A 27514-nucleotide genomic window follows, 5' to 3' on the forward strand; every position below is an offset into this window, starting at 1 on the left:
ATGGCCATAAAAGCGTCCTCGGTCAAGGCCCCTGCTGCCAGGCCTGCGGCTACGCCCTCTAAACCGCGCCAGACCACTCTTGTTCCTCGTAGCGGAGCGAGGAAATCTTCAGCTAACGGTTTTGCAAGTCATAGCAAACCGAAGCCGAAGCCGAATGGGAGCATTCTGAGCTTCTTCAAGAAGTCGGAGGAGAGCGATAGCGGGGGTTTATTCTTGGAAGAGAGAGGGTCACGACGCAGCACGAGGGATGCTGAGACCACTGTTGAGCTAGTAGGGTGGGAGGATGATTTTCAGGGTGGGGATATGGCAGAGGAGGAGAGCAGTGAACAAGAGCGGCTCAATGAGAGTGGAGGAAGTGTGAAGAGGCGGAAGATTAGTAAGGATGCTGCTGGGAGGGCTTGTACGCCGCCTCCGACGGATATTAGTGAGGATGGTGCCCTGAAAATGGAATCCACAGCTGGGAAAGCCATCAAGGTTCCAAGGAGGGTCGGGCCATTCGTAGATGACTCGGATACTGAGGACGAGGAGCCTACACCTACTGAAAATCAAAAGTCACATTTCAAGCCGGAGAAGCCACCTGAAGACGGGCCTACATCCGGTAACGACGAAGATCCCATGGCACCTCGAGACGAGATAACTAATTCAGAAAACCCGCAGAGCGATCTTAAGCCATCACCGGTAAAAATCGAGTCGACAAACGCCTCTATCTCGAACGATTTTGATGGTTTCCAAGACTTAGAAGACGAGGATTTACCTGAGGGTGAAGAGTGCGATGAGAGGCGATGGATGGAAGAGCAAAGGATACTTGAAACGGCCGAAGGTGGATTTGAAGGTGACACAGATGACTTCAATGATGTGTCCGTCTCTAAGTTGGAGGACCGAATTGAAGACGCAGTCTCCTTTAAAGAATCCGAAGCGCCTTCATGTCCGATATGCAGCGCCAGTCTAGCTAGTGCCTCGGACCAGGATGCCTCAGTCCATGTCAATGCATGTCTGGATGGCAACCCAGTGCCCTTGCCTGAGCGCACAGCTTCCGATAGAGAAGTTTCTGTAAAAGTTGAAAACAGCAAACGATTTCAACGGCCAATACGTCCACCCAAGCCTGGCCAACAGAACCCATTCATGCTCGGCAATGCAAACACAGAGCCCAAGTCAGCTTTCTCCAAGCTAATGGCTAGTCATGCCGAGGATGCAGCTTGGGCAACAGCTGCAGCTGCAGAATCAGCTGGGAGAGGGAAACCTTCATATCAACGGACCTGCCCCTTTTACAAGATCCTACCCGACTTCTTTATATGTGTCGATGCATTCCGTTACGGTGCTGTGAAAGGCTGCCAGGCGTACTTCCTCAGCCATTTTCATAGCGATCATTACATTGGTCTCACAGCATCATGGTGCCATGGCCCCATTTATTGCAGTCGAGTGACAGCAAATCTTGTTCGGCAACAGCTACGAGTTGATCCTAAATGGGTCATAGATCTTGAGTTTGAGAAAAACACTGAAGTCCCGGGGACAGAAGGTGTATGTGTCACGATGATACCGGCAAATCATTGTCCAGGTAGCTCGCTTTTCCTATTCGAGAAGGCCATTAGGAAAGGCCAAAATCTCAAGTCGCAGCGTATCTTACATTGCGGTGACTTCAGAGCCTGTCGAGCACATGTAGAACATCCTTTACTTCGACCAGATATTTTAGATGCGGTGGGTGCGAAGATTGGACAACAAAAACTTGACGTCTGCTATCTGGATACTACTTACTTAAATCCGAGATATGCCTTCCCAGCACAAGAAGAGGTCATTCAAGCTTGTGTAGACATGTGTGTGGGTCTCGATAAACCACAAGCGGACGATAACGATGGATGGGCACAGATGAAACGCGAGCGAGCTGGAGAAGGCATGGTCAAATTCGTACGAAGAGAATCCGGAGTTGAGCAAGAAGACGGGCACGAAGATGTCAACTCTATGAAAGTCAAGACTGAATCGAACACCACGAAAGCCCGTGGTCGTCTCCTAGTCGTCGTAGGCACCTATAGCATCGGTAAGGAACGCATGTGCTTAGGCATTGCACGCGCCCTCAAGAGCAAAATATATGCTCCCGCAGGCAAACAGCGCATTTGCGCGTGCCTCGAGGACCCCGAACTCGACGCCCTCTTGACAAATGATCCCCGCGAAGCCCAAGTCCACATGACGCCGCTCTTCGAGATACGTGCCGAGACATTGGACGATTACCTTAACGGCTATCGCGACCGCTTCTCCCGCGCTGTGGGTTTTCGTCCCTCTGGATGGAATTACCGCCCGCCCAACAGTCGCTTCGTTGAGAACCCGTCCGTGCAAACGGTCTTGCACTCTCAGAATTGGAAGAGCACCTACACAATGCGAGAACTAGTGCCCCAGCGGGGCAGCACAAGCCGCTGCAGCTGCTTTGGCGTACCATATAGCGAGCACAGTAGTTTTCGAGAGCTGACTATGTTTTGCTGTGCGCTGAGAATTGATAAGATCATCCCGACAGTTAATGTAGGCAGTGCGAAGAGCAGGGAGAAGATGAAGGCTTGGTGCGAGAAATGGACAGCGGAAAAGAAGAAAAATGGTCTCTTTAGACTGGAAGACGGTGGGACCAGTTGGTAATAAGAGACGCCAGGTGGCTTCCTCGTGCCGTTAGGGGTACTTGCTTATTGAACACTATTACTGGTTTCTAGGCCAGGGAAGATGGATGTGAAACCCTTCACTATCCCTGATATCCCTTCCCACGCTGGCGTCCACAGCTTGGCGCCAAGCATATGAAGCTCTTAGGCCTACGATTGGTCAAACCCTTATCGATATGCGTGAACGCAAACCAGCGTGGGAAGGGATACTGAATTTGGTTATCGTACTGCTGATGGATCGGATGAAAGCGTACTGCACATACACCCACCGTCTAGACGCCGAGAGTTAAACTGCTTCTGTATAATCCATTTTTCAGGGTTTAGAGAAGAGTCTGCCGCCGTCATTACGGGATGTCTACGTACTGGGGGAAAGACGTGTGATTAGAGCAAGGCAGTCTATTGTCAATTCAAGCTAGCACCTGGGAAGGGCGTAGTATTTACTTTTGCGTAACATTTTTTAGAATTTTCCCCCAGCTCAGCTAAAACCATCTTTTTAAAATACCTAATAGTTGAGACAGAAGGAATTCACAGGTATATAATCAAGTGCTCATATCCTACTTCATCAGCGAAACTCTCGGGCTGCCTTTTCAGGTTAGGCCAGTGTCTAATCGGCTATCCCACTTCCCCACCGTTTGACTTGACACACTAGACGACAATCACTTATATACCCTCTTTGTCTGCCGCAATGCTTTTGAGACCTCGTATCTCTCTACTCAGACTTACCAGTACGTGGGAAAATCCACTTGCTGTTCGATTAGTCTCACCACCGTCCAGCAATCTCTCCACACCTCACCTCAACCAACCACTGTAACAACCAGTCTTCGAGCCTTAAAGCAATCCACAAACCCGCCACAGCCCAGCAATTAAAGCACATCCACACCCCCTCCCCCACTCTCAATATGTACGCCAACGCAAACTTCACCAACGGCGCCCACCCAGCGGCATCTACCTCTCGCAACACGTGGGAATCTCCCGGCCCTGCAGCCTTCGACCTCCGCAGCGACGTCGTAACCACGCCCACCGCCGCCATGCTAACCGCAATATCGCAAACCACGCTCCTCGACGACGTCTTCCTCGAAGACCCGACCACCGCCTCTCTCGAGAGCCTTATCAGCTCGCTAACCGGACACCCCGCAGCCCTGCTCGTGCTCTCCGGCACCATGGGCAACCAAGTCGCGCTGCGCACGCATCTCAGCGCGCCGCCGCACGCCGTGCTGTGCGATGCGCGCTCGCACGTCATGCAGTACGAGGCGGGCGGCGTGGCGAGCCTGTGCGGGGCGCTGGTGCAGGCGGTCGTCCCTGCGAATGGGAAGTATATCACGGCGGAGGATGTGCAGCGGCATGCGGTGGTGTCGGAGGACGTGCATGCGTGTCCGACGCGGGTGATTGCGCTGGAGAACACACTGAACGGGACGATTATGCCGCTAGCCGAGGTGAGAGAGATTGCGGCGTGGGCGCGTGAGCATGGGATTATTGTGCATATGGATGGTGCGAGGTTGTGGGAGGCTGTGGCTGCGGGGGCGGGGTCACTGGAGGAGTATTGCCGGGAGGTGGATAGTTTGAGTTTGTGCTTTAGCAAGGGGCTTGGGGCGCCAATTGGGAGTATTATTGTTGGCAGTGAGAAGTTTATTAAGAGAGCGAGATGGATCCGGAAGAGCATTGGAGGGGGACTGAGACAAGCGGGAGTTGTTGCTGCACCGGCGAGGGTGGCAGTGGAAGAGACGTATCTAGGCGGAAAGCTGAAGCAGAGCCATCTCAGTGCGAAGAGGATAGCTAAGATCTGGCAGGATTTAGGAGGGAAGATGACGTATCCGGTTGATACGAATATGGTGTGGCTGAATCTTTCGCCGCATGGTGTGCAGACGAACGATTTCATCATGCTGGCTGAGAAGTATGGCTTGAGGATCATGGGAGAGCGATTGGTTGTGCATTATCAGATATCCGACGAGGCCATAGCAAGGCTGGAGCAGCTATTCATAGAGGTGCTGAAAGGGGAGGCAGGAAATGCAAAGAAAAGGAAGACGGAGATTGATTCGGGGAATATCAAATAAGCTTGCTACAGATAGTGTGGATAGATGGAGCTACGTCAACAGCAGGTTTATCCCTATTTTGGCCGATGTACTATTAAAGCCTCGAATCACAGATGAGATAATCGCAGTTTGTGACCGTACAGTACGCATGGCTGACGAAATCTTCTAGCTTCCTGGAGTGAAAAGTTGTAAAAGTACATCTCACGAGCCTCAGTTCCCGTAGAGCAGATTGAACACCCTAGGAGTAGTATTTTATCTACTATCACCTCTAGCTACCCAAGAAGCATCATCAGTTACCCCTAATCTAGGGGTAAGGGAAATTTATGACAGAGTATTATGTGCCATAGAGTGTGCCAGCACTGAATTAGTAATCCCCCAAATTGATCGCAGCTGTTGTATGTAGGACCATTGCCATCTCAGGTAAATAGGAGCGATGAGGTAAAGGTCGTGTACTTGGTCCTCCACCTTTTGAATGGCCAACTAGAGAGCTTTTGACCGAAACCTATCACTTCAATGTCAAGTCTCAACCCTTCTATCCTATTCATATCCACCCATGATTTTCTGAGTTTTATTTTCATAGAGGATATTCACTCTTCACTTGTTAGCTCAACTAACTGACTTCTACATATAGCGGAATTTCCCCAGCATGACTCCAATTACTCACCGACAGCTAATCCTTAGCGTTAAGGGCATAGAAGTACTCATTGAGGAATTCCGGACCGATATGTAGAATGAAACCAGGCCGAAAACAGCTCAGCAAATTTAGTATGAGTTTATGAGTGTACGAGCAAAAACGAGGAAGCACTAGCATATAGGGAGCGGATGAAATTAAGCATGGGAGAACCATCAAGCAGGAGACGAGCAAAATTGAGCAGTACAGGCGGCCTAAACATCACGATATATTCAGAAAGTCCTTAAGGGTCTTAGAGAATAGAGAATGAATCTGTAATTGTAATCTGTCATACTTCAATTCCTTTTTAGGTTTGGCGGGTACTAAACATCTGCTTTCGGGCGTCACTTAACTCAGCCAGCCGTAGCTTTTAAGATCTACCGTTCTGCGGCTCGCAACAATGCTCATAGCTTGCCATCAGCCCTACAGTAGGAGCCTCAGTTATTTTTGGATCCAATAGGTTTAGCTCCATTCCTTCTAGGATTCCTCTTCGTCCACCTCTCTCCGTGTGGGCTCCTTTCGGGCTCTCGTGCAGAGCCATTTACCAGCCTCTATCTCTGTATATATGATCTAGCATATTACCTAAAACTTTTTACAGTCTTGTGGTTTCTTTGCAGGAGCCTCGCTGGGATAACGAAGAGAACTTCTTAATTTGTTGGGATGATAATACAAGGTTTACCCTCAACTCCTAAATTCATCTTCTACAAGTAGTGATTCGCTTCGAGATGAGCTATAGAGTTCTGACTCACCATTTCCAGTGAAAGGACCCTCTGGGGCCACTGAAAGGTACTCACCTGTGTGCAATAATTGCAGGCCCACAATGGTGAAGCGATCCCCGATCATCTACTGGATGACGAATCTTTACTCTGCACGTTGCTTCCTCAAATGCATAGTTTTATGTCACGCTGATACCCACCCGTGGCCTTTTATGAGGCGATATTCTGCTATGATGTTCTGCAGAATAATGGCTACGAGTTTATTGGAAAGACTTAAGTACATGGAATTATGAGTGGGAGGCACTGTAGGATCTTAATCAGGACGACGCGAAACGGATTGACATTTACTAGCATATGACAACACGAAATAGATAAGCAAGGCCGATATTTGGTCTCCTATCTGTACAACACATGATTATAACGAACGGAGTGTCTAAGGTGTAAAAATACAAACACAAGGTGACGCTAATTCTATGTAGCCGGGAAAGCCGCCGTTATTCTTAAAATTAGAAACTTCAGGTGTGCTCTTCGATAGAACACATAGTTAAGGCTCACCTAGGTGTTAATTCATAGGTGCAAAGAATTCTAAAGGCTGCCGCAGAATTTTATTTTAATAATGGAGGCGCAAGTTCCTGGACATTAGAGTTATTGTGTAAATGTAATCGACTATTTGCGGGTGTCTTCTTCGGTATCAGCCCGGCTTTGAAGTGTTAAACTATAAAATCTTCTTGGGAGGAGGCTGGAAGGTATGTTCAGAAAGCCAGCGAGCGTGGTGTTGAGATCGGGTACTTCACAATATTCCGCTACGCCAACCCTAGGCACTTAAGCGAGACGTGGACCTCCGGAGCTGTATCATCACCAGCCATTGGGAAACTCAACACCATGCCAATCGCCATGCAACCGCTACGGAGAAGCGCAGTAGCCTCTGCACGGAAAGCCCGCCCCTCACTGCCCCGGCAGCTGCGGCGCTACGCTCACGATGCCCATGACCACGGGCACCACGAGCCCGTGAACGAGTCGTTCGGGGTATGTCATCCCCCCTCCAACCCCCCCATCACCGCTCCAATCCTAGAAAGCTACCAATTGAAGCGGGTAACTGACTTTCTGAGGATTGCAGAAAGGATTCTTCATATCAGTTGCTACGATCCCCGCCGCGTACGCGCTGTACAAATTCTCTCGCATGAACACGGACGAGAAGCCATGGTTCACGCGCCTCATTGACTCATACTCCGACTTAAAGGCTACGTGGGCCGACAGGAACGATTTACATACGAGGGCGATTGAGCAGGCGGCTTTTGATAGGAATCTATTTCAGAATTCGAAGCCGAACTATCATGCCGAGTTGCGGTTCCCAGAGTATGTATATGCACTGTATTTATGGCGTGAATATTGATGGAATGGCTGTGTGGGAGCTGGAAGTTCCGGTCAGATATAGTTAATTCAATGGCAATGGAATGCTGACGTATTGGTACTTACAGGATGATGAATGTCGGATCACCATACAACGTCCCAGCCGGCAGTAGTGTGAACCTAGACAAGGTGATCGCAAAATATGAAAAGGAACATTACGAGGATCAGGCGAAGAAGTTGAAACAGCTAAGGGATGGGACACTACCAGCAGAGCAGCCGTTTGAGAAGCCAGCAAAGAACCCACCGAATCCGTGAGGTTCAAAGAACGTGTGCTATAGAAGAGCTTTTGGTGGTCTGTACATATCTTGTTAAATGATATCCACTGTCAGTGCTGGAATTATTTCTACGGTCCAGGTTTGAACCTGAATACGCCCCCCTGTTCGTTGTGGTATGATATCGAAGGTAGAACCAGTGGTCCAGCAGATTATCCAACACTAGCAAGAAGTACATTTCCTTAAATCTGCAGTGTTGTGTGTTTAACACCCTGTCTTCCCTATTTAGAAAATTTTTTATTCTCGCAGCAGATTGGTTGTCTCCTCTATCTAGGTATCCGACCCGTATGTACCTCAAACCGCTCGCGCATTGACAACTGCATACGGATAGTTTCTCTCCTTAAATTATCAAGCAAACTCTTGGCTCGCTCATCATACGCCGCTTAAGAACCCTAGCCACCCCTCATGTTCATGACGCTCCCTACTAAAACTGGTGGTCTAGTACTGACACTTCCGTTGGGCCCAGCAGTATACATCACGAACAACTATACCCCCTTTTTTTAGGAGGACGTTGCCACGGACTGGACCCTGCTAATTTGGGTGTGACGTTATCAAAGCTCTGTCACGCGATGCGGACTCGTTAAACATCAGCAGGAGCGGGTGGACGGCCCAACGGTAAACGCAAGGGATCACAAAAGCGCCAAAAGTAAGGGTATGGTAAAGAGCTTAGACGAATGTGTGTTCTGTTATGGCTTGGAATGATAGCCAATGAAGCATAAACCGAATCTAGTGCGGAGATAACCATCTCAACGCAATAAATCTCAAAAACAAAAGCCTCGCCAAAATACCCGAAGAAAGAAGAATCAACAGTTGAACCCACCCAGTAAAGAGCCAAACATCCCTACCCGCTAATAGCCTAACCGCCTATCTGCATCCCCCCTTGCCCGAACTTAGTCTTGTCTGCCAATCCTAAGCGTTCATATTCCTGCTTCCTGCGCTCCTTCTCCCTCTCCTTCTCCCGCAAACGATCGAATTCAGCCTCGGAGGAGGGTAGAGCGTCTTTGTCCTTGCTCCTTGAGAGTTTGTCCTTCACTCTGTCGATGGCGCTCATGATGGGCGACTTTGACGAAGACATAGCCGCTCTGAGGAGGTTGAATTTCAGCATTGGCGGAAGGGACTGGAGACTGAAGAGTGTAGTGGGCCTACTTTGATTTCTGCTGTTCTATTGATACGGATTCGAAAGATGTGCGAGAGGATGATGCGACGTGTTTCGAGTTTTTAGATTTTGAGTCTTTGGGTTTTGAAATAAAGGATGAGACTGTGCTGATGGGCTGACCGGTTGTTATGTCCCGTGGGAATCCTGCGAAGCCGCCCGGCATGGTTTATATCTTTACTGGTGTGGTGAATGATGTAGTTACTTGGGAAATGGTCAGGGGTCTGAATGCTTGGACACAACTAAAGTGCTCGGGTATACGTAGGGTTTATTGTCGTGTCTGCAGTGTCCTTGTGACCTTGTCTATCGCAATGGGATCTTGGGCGGGATGGGTGCGAGATATACGAACCAGTTATCTTAATTAGATAGGGAGCTTAACGTATGATAGATAGAGATCTTCGTGCTAGCAATGCGGCATTGTTGCCTGTCCTTGGGCACCTTTATGTCCGTGTAAGGAGACTTGCAACACCATTACAACGATTTTAATCATGAGGCATACAATACTCCGAGGACTGACCGGTCAGGTAGGCTGTGCTGTTGCTCATACTTGCATTAGCCATCGGTAATTTGCCAAAGGAAGTTTATGCCTGTCGGGGTAAAAATTCCTTTTCGGACAACTCCATCTCGGATGCGTCTGTGAGAGTTTGTTCATGGCTGTACGCGTGCTGGCTTCAGCCTTGAAGGCCCGGCAGTGATGCTTGCTAAGTTGGTGCCGCCATTTGTCCCATGCTTATTTGCAAAGGGCAGTGGGGAACATTCTCCATGCCGGAATCCCTCCCGGGAATACGAATAGGCGATAATATCTGATTGATTGTCGAAAATGAATCCTGCGAGGCGTTAGATGACTCGACGTATCGATATCCTCGAGAAAGCAGTGTTGACGCGGCGGTGCTGAGGGTGTAATACGCGAGCAAGCCGGCCTTGCTCTTGGATGCATATGCAGGCCATGCCTGACAGCAATGGAGTCATCATAGGGCTGCGCTAGGCAATAGCGCCTCAGCATGATATCCAAGCCATCGCATTGGAGATATTCAATGGCCTAGTGACTCAAAGACTGTACGAAATCTCCTATAACTACTGTAAAGGTTCGGTGTACACACTATTCCGGTATGTCATGCGGAATGACCCTGTAAGAAGGCTAGGCTAAATTTCAAATGCTGAGAACGAGAATCTGCTATACTGTGCCGTCGGCGAAGCCGTAAATTGATTCTATCGTACTTGTATTCGTAAGAAGAGTTGCCTGGCAAAGAAGTGGATGCAGGAACCTGCATCTGTTCCATCGTGTAATCAATCTCCTGTTCTTTTTGGCGTCATCTATCGCTTCGCCGTCTTACTGGGTTTCATGCCCCTTCTCTTTCTTTTTTGACTAAACCAAACCACACCCACCACCACCTTTCAACTACCATTATACCACGTCAAACAGTTGCTTCGCTCTCTTTTTCACCTTTCTCATCAATGGCGGTCATGGCAACAGCCCTCAGGAGTCACGAGTAAGCGAGAGCCTCTTCCTCCTCACGCTACTCCTCACCACTTCTCCAACACAATAAGGACAAATAACTTCGACTTCTCCTCTCTCATTCCCATCGCCTTGCTCATTGCAGCATTGCCGTAGTCGTCTTCCCAGCACAACTCACAAATTCTTCCGTTGAAGGCACAACTCGCTGCCACCTTCGACCAACCAATGAGCGCCTGAATTCCAAGCCAAAAAGCTATATTTTCAAGCCAGCTTATGATACTGTAGATTCTGTGATGGAGATTAGGAAGGCCTATGCTTTCTAATTTCGGGCATTTCAAGAATGTCTTGAGGACTTAACCTCGCGGATTATCCTAACACTCCTAATTCTTTCTCTTTTTGGATCTCGGCCAGTCTACCAATCTTTCGTACTCACGTTTAATAGAACCGCCTCCAAGCTAGCTTTGATATTCGGTCCACACTCAAATCTTCCTTTTGTTTGAGTTCCGGAATTTTTCCGAATTTTTCCAGCTTTTTTCTAACACTGTCATTCCTGGAAAAGTCATCCACACAAGCACACCGGACGCTCACTCTAGAAAAGTTTCCAGGGTCATCTATCAGTCCAGCATGTATTTACTACATCCATGATGTGTATTACTGGTCCCAAGGATCCAAAAGTCATTATTTGCTAGAGGTTCAGTAAATCTTACCACGTTCTCACGCCATCAAGGCTTAGGCGATACACCTTGGTAGGGGAGGCCGAATCGCCGAGAACAGGTCCGGCTGGGAAGAACTGAACCTTGAAAGCATACCATATTCTCTTATGGGGTAGAAAAACCTGTCAAATGGCTAGTATCACGATTGACATTGTCTTTCCTCTTCCTCTTTACCGTTGGAGTATCTCGCTCTCAACGGTCTCGTCTCGGTATAAAAGTATCATGCGTGGGTGCGGTACACGCCGGTGAGCAAAGCACGTAGAGTCGATCATCATAACACCAATCCGGTCAAAAGAACGGTGGATAGGCAATAGTTGGGGGTTTGCTGCGCATACAGTGGATTCTTTGACTTGCTTGATGCCTGCAGACTTCGGTCAATGTCAACAATGGCGAGATGCCGACATATCTACTGCGTGCTAGCGCTCTCTGAGCCACACTAAGAGATGTTGAATAACACCTAGTTTATTGTCGGACGCACTGGATTGTAAATTTTGGCGGAGGTCCGCACTCGATTCCAAAACAATCCAGTTCGACATCTCCATCTTGGTATGTGTGCAGCCGGTGCTTAGCATCGTCCTGAAAAGTAACGATGAGAATCGGGCTGATTAGCTAGGTGAGCTTGAAACGGTCGAAGAGGACCCTAAAGTTTCCGGCTCACTGCATCATTGACGCAAGATAAGCATCTTGAATTGTAATTCCAATTTGTTGAGCGACTTCCCATATAGGCAAAAGCAATTCCTGATCTCGGGTGAGCCGAATTTTCTCTTGATCATGCAGAGTTGTATTCTAAAGTGTTCCTGAAGCAAAGGTGACGTAAGGCAGAGAGTTGGTCTTTGCGGATTCTAGTGAAGTGCTGGCTGTAATATGGCGATGTTGGAGATTGTCGGAAAGGAAGGAGGTTTTGGTAAGGTGGAATGGCCATCGCGCAGCAATGAAAACCAACTTTTACGTCTACGGGCAAAGGAACACGGCTGCATTTTCCTTGATGCACTGGTATGTTTGGCGGGCAGACTGGTGAAGAATTGGAAGCCTTCAACACACGATAACAAAGCAAGCAAGGCGAAAAGATGCATCAAGAGAGTTATTAGCAGGTTAGTCTATCTGCCTGCACCATACCTAAAGCAAACCACAAGAAGCCAGCATATCCATTCCGTATAATGCGCTAGTCTGAACGCACAATGAGATTCCCCGGCAGTGCCTATTCACTCTTTTCCTATAATACAAGTCCCATCTATCCCAAATCGTTAAATTCATCGCTCATACGCCAGTTCAAGGACCGGTTCTAGATGATTTTACGCTAAGAACCCACTTCATCTTGTCTGACGTTTGTTTTATAGCTTCACAAAGCTCATCTGCTGCCGCTTCTTTCGTAGGTATAGCAACCCGCATCCGCGCAGCCTCTTCTATTAACCCTTCCAAGCCTTTGTCATGCTCCTTTTTGTATGAGACCAGAAGATCCTTCATAGAGTCCTCGGCTTTGAACGCTCTTGCGCACTCCTGGGCAAGCTGCTCGCCCACAATAGCCTGCTGTCGAATCTTCTTAGCAGCTTCCGCGTGCTGATTCTTTAATTCCTCCAGCTGTCTGCTCATCTCCCGCACCTTCCACTGGTAGCTTTCCTCGATTCTTTTAAATCCATCACGGGCTGCCTCGGCGTGTGTTTCGGCCTGCTGTTGGAGGGCAACGGCTCTGGCGACCTCTCTTTGGGCCTCCGATCGCGTCTCTCCCAAAATCCTGCTCATCTCCGCCTCCCTCTGCTCCGCGGCGATCCGCCGCCGTTGTTCCGCCTCCAGTGAGGCCTTCAGCTCCTCTACTTTTCTGTCTTTGCGCTCAATAGCACGGGCGTTGGTATCGGTGAGCATCTGCAGATGCTGGTTTTCGGTCCGGGCCTCTTCGGCCATCGCCTTTGCAGTATCGAGGCGCTTCGACGCCTCTTCGCGCGCCAGCTTCTCGGCCGTGATCTCTCGGCGCAGGCGGTCATTCTCGGCGGTGACTTTGTCGATGAACTGGGACGTCTTGGTGTTTTGCGAGTGCGGAATCGGCGTGCGCCACGGCGATGGGCTCTGGGGACTTTCGGCAGGCGACCCGGAAGCGCTATCGACGGGCAATGGGCCCAAGACGTTACGTGGAGAGGTGTGCATAGTTGAGAAGCCGCCAGGCGGAGGAGTGGTGGAGAATGAGACGTTGAGAACGGCTTCCTGGGACCATAGTCCATTCATATCATATCTTCCGTAGTCGGGGAGGGTGAGTTGCGGTGGAGCTGCTCCAACCAGGAGTTAGCATGGGAAGCAGCGACGATTAAATTGCGCAACAGAATCCGGGGGCAACAGTAGTTTGGCGGAGTGATGGAGCAAAAGAGAAGGATGACATTGTTTTGCTGGCTCACGGGAAACCGACGCTAAAATAGGAAATCTTACCGTGAGACTCCGTGTCCATCCCTTTCCACTTTGAACTCCGAAACATGTCTGATTGGTTGTGCGTGTATGGTTTTGATTCTTCGGGTATAGGCTTGTTTGGCGTTACCGGGTGAACATAACCATATCGGTTGCTGGGGTTCATTCTTGATACCGTTTTTTTCAACATTTTTGCTTATGTAATAATAATGACTTTCGAGTTCACTTCTGAAGCCGCTGCGAATCTGTGAAACTTAATTGAAGGACTCCAGAAAGATTCTGCGGAAGTTCCTATGCGACCTGCTGCGAAGCTGAATATCTCCTCCAGCTTGTGACGGTGTTATGGTTCCAAGTGTTGCACAATAGCCAACATTTCCCGAAGAGTGCGAAAATTGAAAGAGTCTAAAGCAAGTGCTTCAGGACGAGTTAATTCGCTTTCGGGGGAAATTGATTTCTCTGTTGTCCGCTCTAGGATGATTGTTATTGTTGACTTTGTGAATTCCCGAAGGTCCCCGCTTGGTCGCCTTGATAAACTTCATTCAACACAGGGTAAATCAGACCTCAACGGTGCCCTGAGAACACTTTCGTCTGATCACATTCGAGGCCCTTGAGACGGCTATCAGGGTAGCTTCAATGCTGGATCCATTAGAGCAATTTTACGCCATTGGAAGACTTGTCCTGATCATCAAGGCTATAAAAAAATTTGAATGACACGCGAAATCAGTCTTGCGTTAAAATCGAAGAAAAAAAATCCAATTACCCGACAGATAGTGATAGTTATCTCTTATTTATACTTGCAGATTTCTGATCGGCATTCAAGCAAGAATTCTGATAAATCATCTGGGCATTCAAGCGCCCAGATGGCCACCAAAAACCAACCATAAGTTTACACACCGTAAAAAAACAGTACCGCATCATGCAGGGGCCTCCAAAAAAAACCGCCAGTCTCAGAGGAGCGTCAGATACGTCTGGTGGCTGCCGCTGGCGAGTACCAGGGCATCGCGTGGCGGCAGCCCTGCAAGACACGGCTGTCGTGTTTACCTAGCAACCAAGGCCTGATCGCGCCTTCATCTACCTCAGATAAAAGGCATAAGGTACAAACCGTCACAAGTACCTAAGTTATTCACACTGCGTTGAGCGTCTCAGGAGAGTTTTCTTTCTTATTTTTTAGAGCAGCCGGCGACCCCCTGGTCTGGAAGGTATGCAGGTGTAAGCAGCATTGCAGCTGAGCGACTCATGAAACGGGGATGTTTCAGGATAGAGAGTGTAGTGGTGACGTCAGCAGTTCCCCTGCTTGGTGTTTACTGACGCGGGAGGCTACTTTACATGCTCTTTGTTCAGGAGTAGAGTACAGTCACCAAAAGTTATGCGCGCGTCTTTTTTGAGAAATTGTCGAGGCGGTTATTGTAAGTTTATTGGTACCTTATCTATGATGTACTTCACCACCTACAGGTAGCTTTTTCCCGCTGCTGTGTTTAGCGCTAGCCAATATGTGGCTAGATAAGGGTTGAAAAAAGTGTCCCAATGCTGTAGCTAATTGGAGTAAAGGGTGCGCTTTTTACACAAAAAGCTTCCCTGTAGACTAACCACTAGCTGCTGCCGCTGTAATCCGGAGTAAAGGAAGATTGATACGGAGAGTTATTAGATGGATAGCTCTAATGTGACAGTAATGCCGCGAGTGTCGAGGCTTAATGATGTACTCTATTCGGACCTGGAGATGTAATATGTAGGCTGGTAGAGAACAAACCGAGAGAACAGTTGTCCGTAACACAGCCTCAATTCCTAAATTTTTCATAAATTTGACCAAAAGTCATCAATGCGGATAACAAAATATGTATGCAGTGGCTAGGGGAAGGGAGCATCATAGCACAACAGCAACGACAGTGAAGGCGTATAAAAAGGGGGCAACCGGGTATTCATTCAATCCCACAAAGCCACAAACAGTAAACCCACCGCTCTCCCATATATGCACAGAGGATCCGGAAACAGTTCAGAAGCAAAGGCAAAAAAGTGTAACATAGCTAAGCTAGGGGGCACCCTCCTATATCAATCCAACGGCCCACACGTTCCCAGGATTACAGAAAAGGAAAACCACCCCACCGCTCCCCGCAGACTCCAAACACCGCTGGCCCCCCTTCCCACCCTTCCAGCCCTAGGCCTCAAGTTTGCCAATTTTTTCCTTTGCGGCCGCAGCTCTACTGCTCGTCCTCGAAGAAATTCAAAATGGCCTTGACGCCCATCGGGCCCAGCCCATGCGGCGGGTAGCAGACGTAGACCGGATCCTCTCGCGCGCCCAACTTCTCTCTAAACTCGGTCTTGTTCGTGAGCTTCAGCTCCGACGCGATGGCCTGGTACGCGCGACTCAGCACCTTGACGCGCGTGCCCTTGAGGTTGTGGCCGGGGGTGAACCTTGCGCTGGCGCCGCCGCCGAACGTGACGGTGGTCGCGCCGCCGGCCGCGATGACTTTGAGCGCGTGCGTGACGATCAGCTCGATGGAGCCTGAGGGCGCCCCCGGGAAGTCCAGCGAGTACTTGACCTGCCAGCCGTGGTCCGGGCTCAGCTGCGCCATGGAGACGAACGCGCAGATGGTGCCGTCCTGCGCCATCGCGTAGTGGTACTGCCGGTGCTNCATGTCCTGCCACGGGTGGATGTCCGTCAGGTGCACTTGCCGCCCTTTGCGGTTCGCCAGCCAGTCCTTCACGCGCGCGTCGATCTTCTCTTTGATGTCGTCCGGGACCGGCGTGCCGAGCGCGATGTCGTGCACTTTGACGCCTTCGCGCTCAGCGTGCCGCACTTTGCGCTGCACTTCGCTGTCGTGCAGGGCGTGGTTGGCGACGGGGTCGACACGCTGCTCAGCTACGACGGAGAAGGTTCGCCAGTTGAATTTTGTGGCGAGGACTTCTTCGACAGGGCCGCCGACGAGGAGCCAGAGTGGCTTGAGGCCGCGCTCTTTCTTGACGTGTTTGAGGTAGCTGGTGATGGTCTTGAGATATTGAGTTTGGTGGCAGAGGGGGTCTCCAACTGTGATGGCGAAGCCGTCTTGAGGGACAAAACCGACTGCAGCGCCAGTGAACTCGTCTCGCCATACCTCCGTGCGTTCTTCGAGCCAGGAAGTATTGGAAGCGTCTCCGTAGTTTGCAATAAGTTTTTCGATCGGTTGGAAGTCTATCTTCGCCGCTGCACGATCTTGGCCTTCCCAAGGTGGATGCATCGTGCTTGCTTCTGGATGTCTGAGCTGCTTAACTGGCTCCCTCGCCGGCAAGCTCTTGGGATCTCGTGGGAACATAGAAGCGTGCCGAATGTTTCCAAGGTTGAGAAGAAGCATGAGAATACGTTCAAGTCCAATACCACCGCCGCCGTGTGGAGGGGCACCCCATTGGAAGCCCTGAATGTACTCTTCCATCGACATCGGATCTATCTTCAGCCTCTCCATCTTCTCCAGCAGCATGTCGGCATCGTGGATACGCTGCCCACCACTGAGAATTTCCTGGCCTCGCAGGAATATATCGAACGAGTTAGTAACTTCCGGGTTCTCCGGATCGGGCATAGCATAGAATGGTCTAGCGGAAACTGGGAATTTGTCGAGGACGTAGTAGTCGGTCCCGTACTTCTCCTTAATTACTCTGCCGAGCTGTACCTCGTCCGTCGTCCCGAGATCCTCGTTTTCTGGAAGTGGATTACCATGCTCATCCCTCCAGCCGGATTCATTCAATAGACGAACTGCTTCCGCAAATGGTATAATGGGCGTCTGGTCTAGCCAAACTAGGTCTTCATGAGGAAATTGACGTTTCACAGCTTCTATCTCGTGCCGATACTTGTCGTAGATGCCTTGGAAAATGGCCTTGAACGTCCTATCTAAGACGCGAAGAATTTCGTGGTAATGCTCGTCAATGGCCATTTCAATATCCAGACCGGTATACTCCGTCAAATGCCGGTAAGTGTTGCTATTCTCTGCTCGGAAGACAGCGCCGATCTCGTACACTCTACCAAAGTCTGCTGAAATACACATTTGCTTGGCTAATTGAGGACTCTGGGCTAGGAATGCACCTCGCCCAAAATAATCCAGCTTGAATACGCTGGCACCTGACTCGGTGGCACCGCCTTGTAATTTGGGGGTGTGTATTTCAATGAAGCCTTGAGTGTCAAGATATCCACGGAAGAGGTTGCAGATACCAGACTGGATCCGGAAGATGCTTTGAGAAGCCGTCGTGCGCAGGTCCAGAACGCGGTTTGTCAGACGAGTCCTATCCGAAATCTTGACGCGGGTATGACCCTCTTTGTGTCCTTCTTCATGCTGTTCCTCGTCGATATCCTTTTGCGAAACTTCCGCTTCGTAAACGTTGAACGGCAAATTCTCAGTGAGTTTTGCCTCGACGTGCAGCTCATGTACCGATATTTCCACATCGTGTATCGAAGCCCCGAGGACAGAGCCCTGCTTCGCCTTCGGCTCTTGCACTATGCCCTTCACCAGAACCATAGTTTCGGGGTCGAGATGTTCCGCCCAGTAGAGCATGTGGAGCGAGATGTCACCATGTTCCACAAGAACACCTTGGATTGTGGTAGTCTGCTGACGGAAGATGAAGAAGACGAACTTGGAGCTCATCTTGCGTAGGTGATGTATGCGCGCCCTAAAGAGGACCTCCTTCCCAACATCTGCGACACCCAAGTCCATTAAGTGAGCCCGCTGCTCTGGCTTCCACTCGCCAGCATATTTGTTGACGGGGAAGACACCATATCGTGCCTTTGCCTCGGGAGACAGCTCCTGCTCTGCGCGCTCTTCCATTTCTTTCCGCTTCTTCTGCGATGCCTCCTCGCGCTCACGGATCTCCTTCCTCCGCGCCTCTTCTGCAACCTGCTTCTCATGCTTCTTCAATTGGTTGCGGGACATGGGCTCGCCATCCCGATTGAGCGGAACCGCCTCGCTTGACGATGAGTCGTCATCGCCAAAGTGGAACTTCTCCTTCACGAGTCGGATGGGACTGTGGGTGGCACTGCGGTTGGAGCGATGACCGAATGTGCCACTGTTGCGCGCTGGGCTGTCTGTCCTGCGACCGAAAATGCCGCTGCTACGAGGGCTCTCCGGTGCCGGAGAGGTGGCACTGTGGCGCACGAAGGTGCCGCTGTTGCGCGAGAAAGTGCCTGAATTGCGAGGCGAGGCCTGTGGAGAGTTGCCGTTTAGCTTGGGGCTTTTCAGCTTGGGGCTTGTGATATTCTCGTCATCGCTGGTGGGGTTGCTGTCGGTACCAGTCCTGAGCTTGTTGAGGGCTTTCTTTAGCGAGGACATGGTGAAAGAGTCCCGCTAAGAGGGGGGACTGAAGAATGTAAATAGTGCGGTCTGGAGATAATAAAGGAGCAGGTCGGTAATCAGAAAGCTTGTGACAGCGAGAGTGACTTTTGGTCGCGCTCAGCGGCTTCAACAAGTGATGTAATAATTCATCGGCGCTCGATCAAAAACAGCCACTGCACAGCAAGGGGGTGATCCGTCGTGGAGGAGTGGCGCTAGGCAAGTCTTGTCTCCAACTTGGCGAAGCTTGGGACTAAGCTTCCGCTTTGTTTCTGGCCTTGACGTCGCCGCAAGAGGGCCTGAAGGTAGCGGGGTAGGTTTGTTGTAGCTCGTTGCAAGCGCTCCCTCCAGCGCGTTGAGCGGCCTCCACCCCTCTTCAAATATCTTCCAGAACCCAATGGCCTTGACCTGGGCCCCCAAAGACGCCCAAGTGGCTGTCCACTACCGGCCCCATCTTGTGACAATGGCCCACCGGCTGCATAACGCTATCACCAACTGATCCATCTGCTCTGCTTATGCATCCGCGCCTTTCCGCTGCACCTCTGCTATGCGGATCTGCTTTCTTCCCGGCTTACCTTGGCAAAGTGTAATCAGTAAAGCTTTTGCTTGGCTGCAGTCACCCGCGAATCCCTGAGCGCCGAACGAGCGAGACAGCGCGAGACAGCACGACTTTTGGAGTAGCATAGCGCCGATTAAGCTTGTAGCGCCGATGACTGATACCTATGCCGCTCTCCGCCTATCTAATCCTTCACGTTTCCAAGCACCAAACCTGGTCATGAACACATGGCAGGTTTTTCATGCACCCATTACAAAGATTCCCGCCACGTTCTTGTTATATTCCCAGCCTTAATCATCGGGCCCCAGCCTTATTCATCAGGCCCAACAGAACAGTCGATGCCATTCAATGCGAAACAGGTGCTCCTGTCAATTCTTCACGTATGGACACATCGCGATCATCTAGCCCCGCAGATCCCTCATGAGACCTCAGTGTCGTATCTAATCATCTTCACGAGAATTTCAAGAATGCCATTCTCAATAATAGTACTTGACATTATCTAAGCTAAGCGACCCAAATCCTCCCCAATTCTGAAATTCATCCGCAAACTTGACTGCTGCTTTGAGATAGTAGTTCGATCCATCGCCCCAAGTTTGTGCTGCTTCTTTCATAGCTCGACACGCTGTCAGACGGTCAGTCAAGCATTGAACTATTAACGGATATACAAGAAATACCTTTCACGTAGTGCGCGTCCATCGAATGCTTCGAATTCAGTGCTTTGTCTACCACGAATTTCCAGTCCCGCCCTTTCAGATCATATTCATTGATCTTCTCCATCTTGATTTCTGGGCGTAATTGCGCAATGTAAACGGCCACCGTAAAGAGCCACCACTGTCGAACCAGAGCCACATGAAATTGGGTAGGAATGATGGGTAGTAATATCCGGACGGCATGTGAGCTTGTTAACAGGTGAACAAGGAAGAAGTCGAAGTTCTCGTTCCCAGGATGATGTGTTGCGACCAGCAGTGCCACCGCCGTTTTCTGTGATTCCTCAAACTGCTCTTTTGGATTCGGTAGACCCCAAGCATTCCAGTATTCCATCACTATGTCTTCATGCTCGGCGAAAAGCTTGTCGAGGTTATCCAATCCTTGGTGGTCAAATAGCCCATCAAGTCGCTTGTCCTGTCCCACTTTGTGCAATATATCGAGAGGCGAGGATGAGCTAAAGGTCGACGGCTTGGTGTAAGAAGGGTCGTCTAGATATTTGTGAAGGAAGTTGTAGAAGCATGTGGACAACGCTAGCGCCTCAATGGCGACGGTTCGAGAATCCAGCTCATAGGCGTATCCAAGATGTATGAGCGGATGGCCAACTGTATTCTTATCAATATTCCAATCTGTCTGTAAGAATAACTACACGGCTTACGTCCTGAAATAAGACTATTGATTAGAGGCTCCTTTCCTTCGAAGAGGTAATCGTTCAGAAGCTGTTTCCAGTTGTATCTTTTCGAGACAAGCTGGTCTTCGAAGAAGTCGACGAATGCACGCTGGTACCTTTATTCGCGTTACTTATGGATCAAACGTAGGCGGAGGTTAAGGATACGCACTCTCTCTTTCCTAGGAAGTCCCTCCAGTCGTCTTTGGACACCTCTCCCGGAGAATCACGCCATGGCTCAAGCTGTTCTGACTCTTTGTCGTAGATGTCATTTAGGTGCTCCGGTGAGCTTCCAAATATGTATGCCGAGCCTAGAATCTAGGCATTTTGCTTAGCAGGCTCTAGAGAAACGCATGGAAGGTGACATACGTGAACTGAATGGTTATGAAACCGAAGATTGTGGTATATTATCGAATAATTGACATGGTTGGCCTTGATTAGATGCTTCAGTGTTCGCGGTCTCTTCTCTGCGGCAGTCTCGACATCGTGTATTTCAACGGACGGTAGCTCAATGGTAGGGAGATTGCTAGGCCGTGAGCCAAATCCAGGGATCTTAAAGGAAAATGAAGGGAACATTTTGAAACAAGTATATGAAGGTAAGTTTCATGGAAAGCTTCGCCGGAGACTACGGGGACAACGGTCTTATGACCCAGCAGAAGTATCGAGCTTTACCTAATCTGAAGGCGGTCAGCGACAGCTTCTGGGAAGTAGTGCTCATTTTGGGAGCTCTAATTATCCAAGCTATCATATGATCCATTGAATGTTTGAATTGAGTACCTCAGCATCGGGGAATTATATAAACAGCGTTGTACTGCTGGAGCTAGGTTTGCAGCTTGACATCCACCCCCATCCAGTGTGGACAGTTTATTGAAGCTGGTTTGGTGTTCCGAAGTGCTACATACACCAAGCACAGAATTTCCACGCTCCCAACTCTCAAACCACAAAATTGTCTGAATGACAGAAGCAGAAGGATATATTGGGCCTATGCAACCACATTTTCTGCCTCATTGCGCCGTCGCATAGACAAACGAAAGCCAACATAGATCCTAGAATTGCCACATGTCCCAAACCAAGTGGGACCTTGAACGTAATCTCCTTTAATACTCACCCTCCTCGGCACCCTCCTCGAGAGTGTCACTAGCAACTTCCTCGTAGTCCTTCTCCAAAGCTGCCAGATCCTCACGTGCCTCGGAGAACTCACCTTCCTCCATGCCTTCACCAACGTACCAGTGAACAAAGGCACGCTTGGAATACATGAGGTCGAACTTGTGGTCAAGACGGGACCACGCTTCGGCAATTGCGGTGGTGTTGCTAAGCATGGAAACACTTCGATCCACAGCCGCGAGTTCGCTGCCGGGAACGCTGATGGGCCTGCAAACGGAATTAGATAGATTCACAGATAATAAGAGAATATCAAAACTGACTTTGTGTAGTTTATGCCCAACTTGAAGCCAGTAGGACACCACTCTACGAGGTTAAATGAAGCCTTAGCTTTCAGGGCGGCGGCGGCGGCCGTGCAGTCACGAGGAACGATATCTCCGCGGTACAAAAGAGCGACAGCCATGTACTTTCCGTTGCGGGGATCGCAGACAACCATCTGGTTATTGGGCTCAAAGCCTGCAAGGATTATTTCTTGTTCCTTGGAGTATAGTGTTTTTAGAGCGGTAGCGTGCAAGGGACAGGATTTCGACTAAATATCAGGCCTTTTGAGAGTTACTCACATTGGAAGGTCAAGTCGGAGACCTTGAAGCTCTCATGGGAGCTCTTCTTGCTTGAGATGACTGGAGCGTAGCTGATGAGTGGGTAGTGAATGCGTGGGTAGGGAACCAAGTTGGTCTGGAACTCATTCAAATCCACATTAAGCGCACCGTCGAAACGGAGACTAGAAGTGATCGAGCTGACAACTTGAGCAATCAAGCGATTTAGATGTTCGTAGTTCGGGCGAGGAATGTCCAAGCTGCGGCGGCAGATGTCATAGACAGCCTCGTTGTCCACCAAGAATGTACAGTCTGAGTTTTCGATGGTGCTATGGGTAGACAGCACCGCATTATAAGGCTCGACTACCGACGTCGAGACACGTGGTGCCGGGTAGACAGCAAATTCGAGTTTGCATTTCTTGCCATAGTCGGTTGAAAGGCGCTCGAGAAGAAGAGCGCCGAAGCCTGAGCCGGTGCCGCCACCAAAGGAGTGGAAAATTAGGAAGCCTTGGAGGGAGGAGCAGTTGTCTATGATTTGTCAATATATTGAAGCTAGATAGACGTTAGAGAGAGGTCCCCACCAGCGACACGGCGGATGCGGTCAATGACGCTATCAACCATCTCCTTTCCAATGGTATAGTGGCCGCGAGCATCTGAAGTCAACCCATCAGCTTATTTTGTGTTTGGCCATTCCTCTTCAATACCCACAGTTGTTAGCAGCATCTTCCTTGCCACTGATGAGGAGCTCGGGATGGAAGAGCTGGCGATATGTTCCCGTCCGGATCTCGTCAATTGGCTGCAGAGTATGATTAGAGTGTCTCCTTTGAGAGAATCTCCTAATACGAAGATACGCACTGATGGATCCAGATCAACGAAGATGGATCGAGGAACATATTTTCCGCTACCAGTCTCTGTGAAGAAGGTCTCGAAAGAGCCGCCTTCGGCAGCATCCTTGGCCTCAGGATCAGGGCGACCATCAGCCTTCAGGCCATGCTCGAGAAGGTACCTGCATAACAAGTCAGAACCTAAAATGTTGCCTCTTCTAAAGAGACGTGCTATTCGAAGGAGAAATTGGTTTCCTTACAGTTCCCAGGCACTGTTACCGAGTTGGGTACCGGCCTGGCCAATATGGAGGTGGCAGATCTATGCAGAGTCAATATTGATTAGCTTCCGCTTTTCCAATGCAAGTAGGGGGTTGGTGGAATGCTAGTTCTGTGAAGAGGAAGACTGCAAACGCGTGTGAAAACGCGGTCCTAAACATACCTCTCCTCTCATTATGGACTTTTAGCAAGTTATTTTGCGGATTGAACAAGGAAGTTGTCGAATGCGAAGTTGTTGAGAGGTGCGTGTCTTCCAACAATCTGGCGGTCTGGGAGAATGGCGGGGNGGGAAGCGGGAATCTGTTTACGGCTTGGTGAACGCCAAAAACCTCGCTAAGATACCGCACCATGCTTGGGCCAACGCATTTTCAGGGGTCCAAAGGGACTGGCACGTCCCGGAAATTTCGTCCAGGACTGAAGCTCCTGCGTAGCAAACGCACAGGAATTGAGGGAACTCATCAAGGGCTTACGCCTTTATTGTCATTAAGATGCTCTTTAAGCTTGACCGTTCACACTGTCAATATCGATCGCACTACCTGTCAAAAGTGTCCGTGCAGCCCACACCAAAATTATTTACCGTCCCCCCATCTACTTTTTTAACCCTACTTTTTAACCATGCCACGTCATGCGTTAGCTCCAATTAGCGGGAATATTCCTCGTAGGAAGGAGTTGACTCGTTATAAAAGAGGAGCAGTTATAGGATTTGCTGGAGCAGGAGTTACAGCCCCCCAAATTGTGACCGAATTAAGCCTGCTAAAATCGACCGTACTAGAAACCTTGTCTGAAGCACCTTAACGCCCATAAGGTATATCCGCCTCTCGAAATATACAGTTTAAGACGAACGTAAGATTTTAAGGATAATTCGTATAAAGCCTAAGATTATATATAGGGAGCTCGGCTTTAAGCTGGGCCTTTGTAAGGCATATTGCCCAGGTGTACGGTAGGGAGCAGGCAAGCCGAGCATGAGTCACAGGAGAGTCGATGGAAGAGGACGATATGGTAAAGAGTATAGCAATAGCCTCGTACGGAGACGAGGACAGGAGGGCTGTAAGCCCGAGTAAGGGTCAAAATGACCCTGACAGCCTTCCCGTAAGCTAGAGCACGTTGTATTAAATATTACGTAAATACTATGTAAGAAAATAACTAGCTAAGAAGCGGCCTTTGCTTATAAAGGGCTCAGCAAAGGCTCGATTAAGGTAGGCGATTAAATATAAGAAGTGGGAGCGATTAAAGTGGGCTAAAGTTATATAGAGTGACGAGTGTTCGGTTAAGAGAAGTTCTAATAGACAACGATCCTACGTCTTTTATATACTACTATAGAAATAGGATAAAGATAAGATCGATGCTTATAAAAAGGATAAGGGGTATACGGTTATAGTATAGGTAAGCTTTCCTGGAGCTCTTGGGAGGTCCGATTTAGTGGGTACTCTACTCGATCTTACGCTTAAGTTTTAGATAACTAGCTACCTCGAATCTACGAGCCCGATTTCTAATTTATATAGGACAACGCTTTAATATATAAATCGAAGCTTATAGCTAAGTAGTTTAAAGAGAACGTTATAGACGTAATTAATTGACCACTCTACTCGCCCGACTTAAATCCTATTAAGTACGCCTGGGTATAACTTAAAGAGACGCTCTACAAACAATTTCTAGAGATCGCATATATGCGCGGCTCTAAAGAGGAGGTAATTAAGAAGCTATCTAAGGCCCTAGTAATTTACTGGAACGAGATAGCTCCTGCCTTTTTTAAGTCTTTAATTGATAGTATAGAAGAGAGATGCGATGCTGTAATTAAGGCCAAGGGGTGGCACACTAGATTATGTATTTATAAGTAGCCTTAGATGTTTTTTGAAGCTCTAGAATCAATAGTGACTTTTGTATAGCATTTTAGCAGGGAGTGTCATTTTTAGTGTAGCCTCTACACGGACACTTTTGACGAGGGACTCTAAGAAGCCAAGCGGTCGGCAAAGTTTTCTTAGATATTGTCAATCGGAAGTCCGTGCACCGATTATAAGAAAAGAAGAACTCGTGTGTCGATTGATCTATGAAGAAAAAGAGGCTATATATACATAAGGTAGATGCAGGTACAGGGGGGGGGGTACGTAATAGGGAGTCGGTGACTGAGTCGGTGACCGAGTCAAGGAGTAGGTAACTGAGTCGGCGGCATGACACCCGACTCAGGTCGACAGATATTCATTTCCTCTGAAAAGTTAAGCGCCTAGGCCATGAGTTCACGTGCCTTTAATTATGATCAAATAAAGAAACTTTAACTAGCCTTCCTCTTGCCTTCCGTGATCTTGCTCCTGTCGCACAGCAATCATATATATACCTACCTTCATCCATTCAGGCAGAAGCACCAGTCTCATTCTTGGCCTCTAAGCTCATAGCCTGGGCAGCAACCCCTCCCATTTCCGTCGCTCTGTGAGCGCGTACCTCACGGCTATGAATGAGGTTGGCATCCTCCCTTGCTATCATGTCGGGGGATTTCTCGAGCTTGGGTTTGATTTCTGCAACCACGTTTTCGAAGTTCACTTCCTTAGCCTCGTGGGATTGTTCAGCCGGGTCGAAACGGCCTGCGTGACCTTGAATGTTTGAAGCGCTGGTCGGAGTGTTGTTGGCAGTGCTGATAGACATGCTTCTAGCTTTCTTTGCTGCAACGCTTTAGGCATAAGCAGTGACGCCGCCTTTCTCAGTATGTCCGCAGGCACGAGCCTCCAGACTGCGGAGATGATTGGCTTCCTCCTTCGTAACAGTACCACTCTCGACCTTGGGCTCAATATTTGCAATCTCCTGTTGGAGTTCTTCTTCAAGCTCAGGATGAGAAGCACCAGCTGTATTAGCGCCAACAGTCTTCTGCAGCTTGCTCACCACACTCTGATAAAGCTTCAGGTCCTCGTTTGTAACTCTCTTCGGATTTGCATCGATCTCAGCATGAACTTTAGTAGCAATCTGTCGACTCAGATCGTGTTTACGTACAATGTCTCAGTTGTCTCTTAACTTATGACTAATTACCGTCTTTCTTGATTTGGTATGTCTCATCGAATATCTCATTACCTGTTTCCATTAACTATTACCGACTGAGTGACGACGTCGTCGTCATCCTATTTGCCACCTATCTGGTGTATATAGTGAGGCTCTAGAGCCTCTTGCAATAAAACAGAGTTCTCATTCCTGATCGTCCGTTCAACACAATCTCACGAAGCGTCTTCAGACCAATGTGGGCCTGTGGGGCAGCGTGCGCAGCAGAGGCCTTGCGAGACTGGGTAATTTGAGCGGTTGTTGATGACAATGCCACGTGAAGAGATTCGGGTATGTTGCCAGCTTGAGCCTTCTCGTTTGCAGAAGCAAAGATTTCAACAGCGGCAGTGATATTCTTAGCACAGTCAGCGGAGGCTCTGTCGGCGTGGCTGCGGAGGGCTTTGGCGTCCTCCATTGTGATAGAATTCGCATCGTCCAAGAGTTTTGAGATGACTTCTTGAAGAACCTTTTGGAAGTACTAAAACTGTCGACCGCTAACTGGGCACCAAAAGAACCGATCCTATTGGCAGCGCCGATTAGGACAATATATAGCCTCAGGTTCCGGCTGACAAAAACAGAGTCAGCTGTTGTGTTTCTAGAGCCATCCTCTATGCTTGAAAAATGCTCACAGACTAACTCAATAAACAGGAGGATCTTACCATATCCTTCGTAGATAGTGGTTGAACTTGAGCTAAGGCACCGCTTGCTGGGGGTCGTTGACCTCCCATCACTTTCTATTCCCGACTTTGGACATAAGAAGCAATCCTCAGCGGTGACTGGTTCAGGATCCTCCATCTTAGCAACAATTTCCTGCTTAGCTTTCTGAGAATTGGGCCCCCTGGCGGCTTGAGATTGAAGCTATGAGGCTTCGGAATCTTTGCGGAGCCCGGCTTCCTCCTTGGCCTTCTCAGAGATGGCTTCGTTCGAAATAGATTGTGTGCTCATTTTGGAGGGAGCGAGAGGCTGCAGATATCTTCGAGTTCAAAAGAGACATGAAGGTTTGAGGGGCTTGACGAAGGGAATTAGAAGGTGAAGG

At 49.2% G+C, this 27514-nt stretch overlaps 9 protein-coding genes across 9 annotated transcripts; 3 read left to right on the plus strand and 6 right to left on the minus strand.

The window, feature by feature from the left end:
* K441DRAFT_549544 (DRMBL-domain-containing protein) lies at nt 1-2619 on the plus strand (the record flags this gene model as incomplete). The annotated part of the gene is made up of 1 exon (XM_067643009.1): nt 1-2619. One exon carries the CDS (start codon nt 1-3, stop codon nt 2617-2619), a length of 2619 nt encoding a protein of 872 aa, XP_067506409.1.
* Nucleotides 2620-3305: 686 nt separating this feature from the next.
* K441DRAFT_656208 (uncharacterized protein) lies at nt 3306-4817 on the plus strand. The gene is made up of 2 exons (XM_067647978.1): nt 3306-3361; nt 3411-4817. The coding sequence occupies exons 1-2, from the start codon at nt 3322-3324 to the stop codon at nt 4685-4687; spliced, it is 1317 nt and encodes a 438-aa protein (XP_067506410.1). The 5' UTR covers nt 3306-3321; the 3' UTR covers nt 4688-4817.
* Nucleotides 4818-6946: 2129 nt separating this feature from the next.
* K441DRAFT_606460 (uncharacterized protein) lies at nt 6947-8130 on the plus strand (the record flags this gene model as incomplete). Its single annotated transcript, XM_067645405.1, has 3 exons — nt 6947-7078; nt 7170-7408; nt 7531-8130. The coding sequence occupies 3 exons, from the start codon at nt 6947-6949 to the stop codon at nt 7715-7717; spliced, it is 558 nt and encodes a 185-aa protein (XP_067506411.1). The 3' UTR covers nt 7718-8130.
* Nucleotides 8131-8578: 448 nt separating this feature from the next.
* Nucleotides 8579-9317, minus strand: K441DRAFT_656211 (uncharacterized protein). The gene is made up of 2 exons (XM_067647979.1): nt 8881-9317; nt 8579-8816 (listed from the first exon to the last, which is right to left on the minus strand). Exons 1-2 carry the CDS (start codon nt 9051-9053, stop codon nt 8591-8593), a joined length of 399 nt encoding a protein of 132 aa, XP_067506412.1. The 5' UTR covers nt 9054-9317; the 3' UTR covers nt 8579-8590.
* A 3008-nt stretch (nt 9318-12325) lies between these two features.
* Nucleotides 12326-13637, minus strand: K441DRAFT_675428 (uncharacterized protein; the record flags this gene model as incomplete). The annotated part of the gene is made up of 2 exons (XM_067650851.1): nt 12326-13314; nt 13472-13637. 2 exons carry the CDS (start codon nt 13635-13637, stop codon nt 12326-12328), a joined length of 1155 nt encoding a protein of 384 aa, XP_067506413.1.
* Nucleotides 13638-15642: 2005 nt separating this feature from the next.
* Nucleotides 15643-18732, minus strand: K441DRAFT_685626 (aspartyl-tRNA synthetase-like protein; the record flags this gene model as incomplete). The annotated part of the gene is made up of 1 exon (XM_067651906.1): nt 15643-18732. The coding sequence occupies one exon, from the start codon at nt 18730-18732 to the stop codon at nt 15643-15645; it is 3090 nt and encodes a 1029-aa protein (XP_067506414.1).
* Nucleotides 18733-19723: 991 nt separating this feature from the next.
* K441DRAFT_656215 (uncharacterized protein) lies at nt 19724-21305 on the minus strand. Its single transcript, XM_067647980.1, has 5 exons — nt 21030-21305; nt 20833-20978; nt 20652-20779; nt 19963-20598; nt 19724-19910 (listed from the first exon to the last, which is right to left on the minus strand). The coding sequence occupies exons 1-5, from the start codon at nt 21234-21236 to the stop codon at nt 19765-19767; spliced, it is 1263 nt and encodes a 420-aa protein (XP_067506415.1). The 5' UTR covers nt 21237-21305; the 3' UTR covers nt 19724-19764.
* Nucleotides 21306-21431: 126 nt separating this feature from the next.
* Nucleotides 21432-23749, minus strand: K441DRAFT_656216 (tubulin alpha-2 chain). The gene is made up of 8 exons (XM_067647981.1): nt 23621-23749; nt 23442-23500; nt 23213-23363; nt 23066-23153; nt 22939-23010; nt 22382-22885; nt 22085-22277; nt 21432-22031 (listed from the first exon to the last, which is right to left on the minus strand). Exons 1-8 carry the CDS (start codon nt 23630-23632, stop codon nt 21758-21760), a joined length of 1353 nt encoding a protein of 450 aa, XP_067506416.1. The 5' UTR covers nt 23633-23749; the 3' UTR covers nt 21432-21757.
* A 1691-nt stretch (nt 23750-25440) lies between these two features.
* K441DRAFT_712240 (uncharacterized protein) lies at nt 25441-26406 on the minus strand. Its single transcript, XM_067653915.1, has one exon. The coding sequence runs from the start codon at nt 26092-26094 to the stop codon at nt 25804-25806; it is 291 nt and encodes a 96-aa protein (XP_067506417.1). The 5' UTR covers nt 26095-26406; the 3' UTR covers nt 25441-25803.
* Nucleotides 26407-27514: the final 1108 nt, after the last annotated feature.

Source organism: Cenococcum geophilum (genome assembly GCF_001692895.1).
Source record: "Cenococcum geophilum 1.58 unplaced genomic scaffold K441scaffold_11, whole genome shotgun sequence".
In the NCBI taxonomy this organism is placed as follows: Eukaryota; Fungi; Ascomycota; class Dothideomycetes; order Gloniales; family Gloniaceae; genus Cenococcum; species Cenococcum geophilum.